Raw genomic sequence first — 8015 nt, 5'->3', positions numbered from 1 at the left:
GCGAAAACAAAAACTTGATAGGAGCCAATTAAAAATTTATAGAACTTTTTGTTTGTGCGTTTCTAGACCTGTTAATAATATTAATTATTTATGGTTTTGGACATGGATAATATTTTGTACGCTTGTACGAAAACAACAACGCACTCACGGCTGACGTCTGGCAATGTTGTCTTCGCAGTTGGCGCTGTCGTTGTCGTCAACACGGTGCTGGACGATCAGCAGAACAGGCAAACAGTCAATTTAGTCAATTGGACGAACAGTTTATCGCAAAACGTATGTATGATATAAATGTGTGTGCATACATATGCAGGCATGCATGTACATACATATTTAAGTGCGAACTTATGTGTGCTTGCTTGTATTATTATTGGCTTGCGAACGCGATTCGTGTTGTTGGCGGGGTAGAATCGTTGAATAGGTGACTTAAAAAAACACACACACCTAAAATACAACAAATGCATGTTAAAAACTACAACAGCAAAAAGAGTCAGTCTACACACAAACACTCAGAAGAACATATCCAACATAGCAATAATAATAATAAAAAAAGTATAGAAATCGAAAAACTCTGTAGCCGCGCGAAGCCATCGAAAAAAGATTATAAATGTCTGTGTTTGTCCAGAACTGTTTTACAGTTTAACATTGAACTCGGACAAGAGCCCGCAAAAAAGTTAACCAGTATTTTAAATTTGCTGAACACAACGCGAGTGCGCAAGAATATAACATAATAAATTTGAAGAGTCAAGCAAAGGAAAAATTCAAAAGCAGTTTGACGGTGCAATATTTCGGTTATTGAAAAATCAGACCAATAGCGTAATTTCGGGTAGAATTTTGTAGTGTTTTTTCGCACACACAATAGTTGAACGTGTATGGTCGCGTAGCGTGCAGTGTTCAGCAATAAATTTATACAACATTAATTCGGGTTCGTCGCTTAAGTTTTTTGTTTTGTGCCGCTTACATCTTTTCGTCGGGTGGTCGGCATTTAAGCGCAATTCTTGAGTGCTAGTAAAATAACAAGAAGAAGCCAAAATTTTTAACTGATTGTTTTTAGGCCAAGAGAAAAATCAATCGCATAGCAACACAATTCAACAAAAATGTTCACAGTGCAACAAAGGTTGGCCCTTTTGGCATTCCTCAGCAGCAGCTGCTGCTTGCTGCTCACTTCAGCGGCAAGCTCAAATTTTCGTACGTTTCCCTGTTTTTAAAATCTCTTTTTATTTTTTTCTTGTATACTCTTCATTTTGGCAACTTTATTCTTTCGACTCATGCCGATTTACACTGATTAAATGCCAATGGATTAGTATACGTAGTTATGATTTATTTTTATTATTACTATTTCTTGTTTCTTTGTTTTTTTCATTTCTTATTATTTTCACTTTTAGCCGCCGACATACCGCGTTGTCGTGTTGCTGACACAGACTGCATAACGCGCACAACAATAAATCTGGTGCGTCAGTACGCGCGCACCGGTTACCCGGCTGCGGGATTTCCAACCGTTGAACCCTTCCTCATTAAACGCTTTGATATTTCGGATGGCCGCACTGGCTCATTGAATTTGAAATTAAATTTCCGTGATGTGAATGTTGAAGGATTGTCCGGCGTACAGGTTGATCGTACTGTGTGAGTTGATTTTTAATTTTTATTTTATTTTGTTTATTTTTTGGACTTAAAATGAGCTTACGGGGTCTCTTCCAAATGTACATAAGTGGCTTTGAATTGTAAAGAGGTTACTTTTAAAGTCTATGTCAAAAATTAGCTTCCGCCTTAGATTTTCTGTACCAAAAATAATGTTCAATCTCATAAATAATTAACAAATATTTAGTTTCCAAAGAAGTTTCACACCACGATAAATTTGAGGGTTATTTTACCAAACAAGTTATTAGTTTTCAAAAAACTGCAACCTAGAACAATATTAGTATGCCAGTATCATATCACTGAACGCCAATACCTGAAACAACTGTACATTTCCTAAAGAAGACTAATTCAAAACTGGCGCAAGAAATTTTTGTTAAAAGACCATATTTATAGCCTGAAAGGTTGAACCCCAAGTAATAATGTTTTGCTCATATGATTACTGGATATTGGCAAAATTGTGCGCTTGAGACCTTTAACAAAATCTGATCATCAGTATATATGTATAGTATATAAATAGACAAAATAATATGAGACACAATAGGGCACTGGCTATCACAGGAGTTCGAAGTTTGTTTTATCGTGATATCATGCCATCACCATCTACCTCCCTAGTGAAGATTAAGAGGCATATTTCAGCCGCATTCCGAAAACCCAGGGGAGCAGATATTCTTTGAGAAAAAAATATTAATCACATCATTCAAGACAAAATGTGTTGAAACCTTTAACGACCTCTAGTCATAGTCGACAATCTGTATTAATATGCAGATCCATCTATGACAAATGATGACCACAGCAGCTACAGGTTACTTACTTGTTAGACTGACTATTTTCCGGCAAGCCAAAGCCCCTCAGCAGCTATAGCCTATGAGCCATAGTTTATTAATATATTATTATTATTTATTACAGTAATATCCAATATTCAACTAACTTAAGCATCAAATTATAGAAAAGGTTTTTCCTAACAGCTATGGCAGACTTCTGAGCCCCCCATAAAACTCATCTACACTCAAAAAATTGAAAGTATAACTCGGTCAAATACTCAGCAAAGAATAAACGCGAAAATTACTAAAAAAAAATTAAAATCTGACTGGGTGTATGCTTATAAACTTTGAACTCACCTCTGAGTTCAATAAATAAACACAAGCATATATACAAATGCAACCAATAGCAACTACTCCCTGCAGTACACGTTATATCTACACATCATCTCTCCTTTCTATAGCGATTCCCGTTCTTCCGAGCAAAACAACGTTTGACTTTAACAAGAAAATAAATAAATATAATTTGTGCATTTTGTCAAGTTATTTTAAAATTAAAACACATTTCAAATTTTTCACTTTTTATGTAGTTTGAATTCCCCAAAATTTACAATCTATCTAATTTCCAAATGTTTCACATTACTTTTTGGGCATCTAGGTGAATTATATCAACTTGCTTTTGCAATTGGGCCATTCTTGCATAATAAATACAAACCATTGAGATCTAATTCCTGGAAGTATATTTAAGTAGAGGGTAAATTACCACACTTCACCGTGCTTCATAACATGAAGTATGCATTATTCCTCCAAAACCATTCAAAATGCATACTGTAACATTTTTATCGAATGGACAATTTCAGGGAAACAATATTTATATGTAACCAAATATTTCTGATTTCCTACCAAAATCATATACTCAAAAAATTTTGTAAACTAACGCCACTACTCGTGAAATATATGCGTTAAAATAATTAATAATTCAACTCTCGCTTTTCGCAGTCTCATGCTGACTATTCAATAAAGGTTAATATCATGCATACAAATATATAGTAATGCCTATCAAAATTGTTAGTTGTTGACTTCTCTTCGACTAGGAAATGTTAACTATGCACAGTTCGTTAACCTCATCATGTCTTATTTAACAGCTGATAGTATCGAATGATAGCTTAATAGTATAAATACATACATATATTCATATAACATATTTCATTGCCCCTTCAAGAAAAAAATATGTATTGTAGTTTGTAAGTATTTCAATTATCGTTTGAAATTGCTTTGTATAATAAAAGATTTTATTTTCTTCCTTTTATCAGTTCCTTACAAGGCTATTATTCTTAATGAAAATAGTGTCTCATATTTGAATCAATACTTGATAATCGAAATTGATGAAATAACACGTACAGTTGTTAGCAGTGAGAGTGAACGATGTGCATTCGGTTAGGTAAACTCATTACCATTTATGTAAATAAAAGTCGTTTTTATGGTCTGGAGAGATTCCGAATGATACTCGTATTAAGAGCATGTTATATATATATTTTTTCTCTCGGATATAATGAGTAATCGTGACTTTTAAGTGTCGCCTGGTTTATCTATTGGTTAAAATTCGTGTGGGTAAATACAAACGGTTTAAATAAATGCTGGTTTTATTAACAATCCCGATGTTTGCGTCGTTTTGTAACAGCTGTGCTCTCTTCCTTATTTCAATTAACTAGTTATTTGTCAGTTAGCACCGACATCAAAAAGCTTCGCCTGGCGGATAAACGCGCCTCTACGAAGTTGCGCCAGTTATTCACAATAATATAAACATATCCTATTGAGCTTAGTTATGTTATGGCATTCGTTGGCACCATTGTTTTCGTTATCCATCCGTTGATGCTAAGTCCAAGTGTCTTCTCACTGAAGCATCCTCTTTCAGACAGGACCAAACCAACGTAGTTGTTGTGTTTTTATACGTTTTATGCTTTATACAATAAAGTTCTTACTGTTCTACATTCCATACCTATTTGGTACTTGACATTGACGTTACAAGCACAATAAGCCTTGAGCTTGAACTCTTCGAGCTTGAATTCATCTCGAAATGGTCATCCTAGCATTCTACATACAAAACTAAGCCGAAATTTAACTCCAAAACTAAAGTTTAGCTTTCTTGCTTCAACTCGGAACTTTTTTTTTGTATGACGCACTTTTATGAGCATAGGTAGTAATATTTTTAGCGATTTCAATGATTTTCTAACTATTTGTTTATTCATATTTACCACATTTTATTTATAGCGGCTTTGAACGTGATCCAGCCACAAGTAAATTTGAATTTTACGGCTTATTACCAAAAATTATTCTACGCGGTAAATATGTGGCCGATGGTCGTATACTTATTCTGCCCATCAGAGGCGATGGTGACGCTGATATTTTGCTGCAAAATTCCAAATTCTCAATCAAATTTAAGCCCGCCCTTCATCCTAAAGATGGCAAAACATACTTGAGCGTGGACAAGCTGAAAGTCTTAGTAGAACCCGAAAAGTAAGTCAATGAACTTTTTAAAAATTATGAAAAAAAAGAATATTTCAAATAGAATTAATTGAGTTCAAACTATCTACTGACAACTGAATTTTTTAACAATAATTATTTATTTAAATAATACTAATTTTGAAAATATATATTTACATTCGCGCAGAATGAGCATCAAAATGACCAACCTCTTCAATGGTGACCCAGCACTCGGCGGTAATTTGAATGAGTTCTTAAACCAAAATTGGCGGGATGTTTGGAATGAACTTCAACCCTCCATTCATGTGGCTATTGCTGAAGTAATCAAGAGTGTTCTGCAAACACTCTTCAAGCGTTTCGCATATGAGGATTTGTATGCGGACGATTGATTGGATGAATTAATGGTTAGAAATCGACACTTATGTTGGTCAATGAATAACACACTGTCTGAATAAATTCTCATGCTGTATTTTAAATTCAGTTTTACTATTAATTATGTAGGTTAATTTATTTACATTATAAATGGTATTCGCTTTTAGCATTTTTATACATACATGTGTTTGTGATGTTACAGCAAAAGTAAAGTTTTTTCTGTCGAATTTTGTGTGGTCGAACTCGCTGTTAACATTGTCTGGTTTTTGGACAAATTGTTTGTGTATTGTTTTATTTGATAAATTTTATAAAAAACTATATTGTGTGATTTTGTTCCGGTGTTGCTGAGATACATGTATGTGTATATATACAATATATATATATATATGTAATAAATAGATATTTTCTACAATCACAAGAATTCTTAAGTAATATTTTATTATGAAAATTCCTGATTTTACGAGTATGTAAGTTTCCATTTTTGTATAATCCACAAATAATTCGTGTAAGCTATTGGAATCGCAATAAAATTAATATAAGTAATTATAAAAATTGTTTAAATGATTTATTAATACTAATCCATTTTATAGCCTGTTTATAATTCAAATCCAGTTGCTGGGACAAGTTGGTTTGGACGTGACTTCTAAATTGACTAATAACGAGCGATAGTATAACGAACCACAGAATTTTCGTAATTTTTTCCTCCACCGAAACTACCGGGATTAAGATTCACAGACATTGGGAATTTTATATTATATAATGATTTTTTAAGTAAATTTTTGTTAAGTAAATTGTTTTTAATATAATATGTGAAATATATATTTCCAAGAATCCCTCTGCTTTTATACTATGTTGTTATACTATCGTTAACCAAATTCAACCAGATCAAGCTGCCAGGAATTCGAATTCTCTTAGCGTCATAATTAGATGAAGATGAAAAAAGAATGAATGAGAGTATTTTGTTTGAGAGAACTTTATAGCATCTAAAAAAGGTACCAGCCGCCAAAGAGCGTAGGTTCATCTACTTATTCAAAAAATTATTCATTTCACTGGAGGTAGACCTTTCTTTCAAAGCTATAATTCAGAAATTAAATAATATTTTTTCACATATTCTGATGCAAAGTTCCAAAAATTCAGATGAAATCTAATATTCTCGCGAAAGGTGAAATATTCCAGTGATCTGATAGAATAGAAGTGGAGTCATATTTTTTAAATAACTAGTTAAATGTGATCAATAAAATTTTATTAGACATACCGATACCGCGTAAACCTTAGTGTTAGAACATAATCACTTAGTTCTCCGTATTACAACTCAACTACCAAACTACTTTACTACTTTTCAAATACTCTCTCTAAGTATTCCTATTGTAAAGGGTGGTTAAATTTCAAGGGCGGATGTTGAATGTGAACCACATCTAACCGTCAAGTTTTTTCTGCATTTCATTTAACATTTTTCAATTATAGACTAATTCAATTTGAAGCATGGAAAGATACACAATCGAGCAACACGTTAAAGTTATTCAGGCTTATTATGAAAACGGGCGTTCAAATCAAAATAGATATCGCGCACTTCGTGAAGAAAATCTTCTTCAGTGATGAGGCACATTTTCACCTCAGTGGATTCGCCAATAAGCAGAATTGCCGCATTTGGGCGAATGATAATCCGAGAGTGATTGCCGAAAAACCAAACCAATGGCTAAGTTTCAAGGGCCGGTGTTGATTTTGAATAAAATAAATTTTTTTTAGAAAATTATTATCATTTCTCTTTATTATGATAATATTAGTATAACTCAATTACTTATAGAACAAAATATCGGCCTCCATCCGATGGTCCAAATTTTCGATGACGCTGAGGCATAATTGAAGTTCTATGCCGTTAATGTGCCGAATTATCTCTTCCTTTAGCTCTTGAATTGTTGCTGGCTTATCGATATACACCTTTTCTCTCAAATAACCCCAAAGAAAGAAGTCCAACGGTGTCAAATCACATGATCTTGGTGGCCAATTGACAGCGCCGCGACGTATTCGGCCATCAAATTTTTCGCGCAAAAGAGCCATTGTTTCGTTAGCTGTTTGACAAGTGGCACCGTACTGTTGAAACCATGTATCGTCCACATCCATATCTCCCAATTCGGGCCATAAAAAGTTCGTTATCATCTCACGATAGCGAACACTATTCACAGTAACTGCCTGAGCGGCCTCATTTTGGAAAAAATACGGCCCAATGATGCCGTCGGCCCATAAACCGCACCAAACACTCACTTTTTGTGGGTGCATTGGTTTTGCGGCAATCAGTCTTGGATTATCAGTCACCCAAATGCGGTAATTCTGCTTATTGACGAATCCACTGAGGTGAAAATGTGCCTCATTACTGAAGATAATTTTCTTCGAAAATTGGTCATTCACTGTTGCCATTTCCTGCCACCATTCTGACCATTGCTCGATTATGTATCTTTCTATGCTTCAAATTGAATTAGTCTGAAATTGAAAAATATCAAATCAAATGCAGAAAAAACTTGACGTTTAGGTGTGGTTCACATTCAGCATCGGCCCTCAAAATTTAACCACCCTTTATTTTAAATATATTTTATGTGGTGAAGTCTTTTTGTTAGAGTGAAATCGGAAAGTGGTGTTAAATTGTGGAGTAAAACTTGTAAAAGGTCACTGTAAGAACCAAACTTTTGGTGCTCAATTATTTGTGGATATCTCATCTGTTGCATGATATTAATGTGTTCTGCGCATACTTCTTCAGTTTTGTCAAAAATA

At 34.0% G+C, this 8015-nt stretch overlaps 1 protein-coding gene across 1 annotated transcript; it reads left to right on the top strand.

Annotated features, from left to right (window-relative positions):
* The first annotated feature begins 653 nt into the window (after nucleotides 1–653).
* On the top strand, nucleotides 654–5622 carry LOC129236097 (protein takeout-like). The gene is made up of 5 exons (XM_054870304.1): nucleotides 654–670; nucleotides 1052–1185; nucleotides 1383–1620; nucleotides 4665–4910; nucleotides 5065–5622. The coding sequence occupies exons 2-5, from the start codon at nucleotides 1095–1097 to the stop codon at nucleotides 5264–5266; spliced, it is 777 nt and encodes a 258-aa protein (XP_054726279.1). The 5' UTR covers nucleotides 654–670; nucleotides 1052–1094; the 3' UTR covers nucleotides 5267–5622.
* Nucleotides 5623–8015: the final 2393 nt, after the last annotated feature.

Source organism: Anastrepha obliqua, chromosome 1 (assembly GCF_027943255.1).
Source record: "Anastrepha obliqua isolate idAnaObli1 chromosome 1, idAnaObli1_1.0, whole genome shotgun sequence".
In the NCBI taxonomy this organism is placed as follows: domain Eukaryota; kingdom Metazoa; phylum Arthropoda; class Insecta; order Diptera; family Tephritidae; genus Anastrepha; species Anastrepha obliqua.
This window is presented reverse-complemented; position numbering and strand designations above follow the sequence as displayed.

Coding starts and splice junctions, on each gene's coding strand:
- LOC129236097 (XM_054870304.1), top strand. CDS start 1,095: ATGTTCACAGTGCAACAAAGGTTGGCCCTTTTGGCATTCCTCAGCAGC. Junction 1,186..1,382: donor AGCGGCAAGCTCAAATTTTC/GTACGTTTCCCT, acceptor TTTCACTTTTAG/CCGCCGACATACCGCGTTGT. Junction 4,911..5,064: donor GTCTTAGTAGAACCCGAAAA/GTAAGTCAATGA, acceptor ACATTCGCGCAG/AATGAGCATCAAAATGACCA.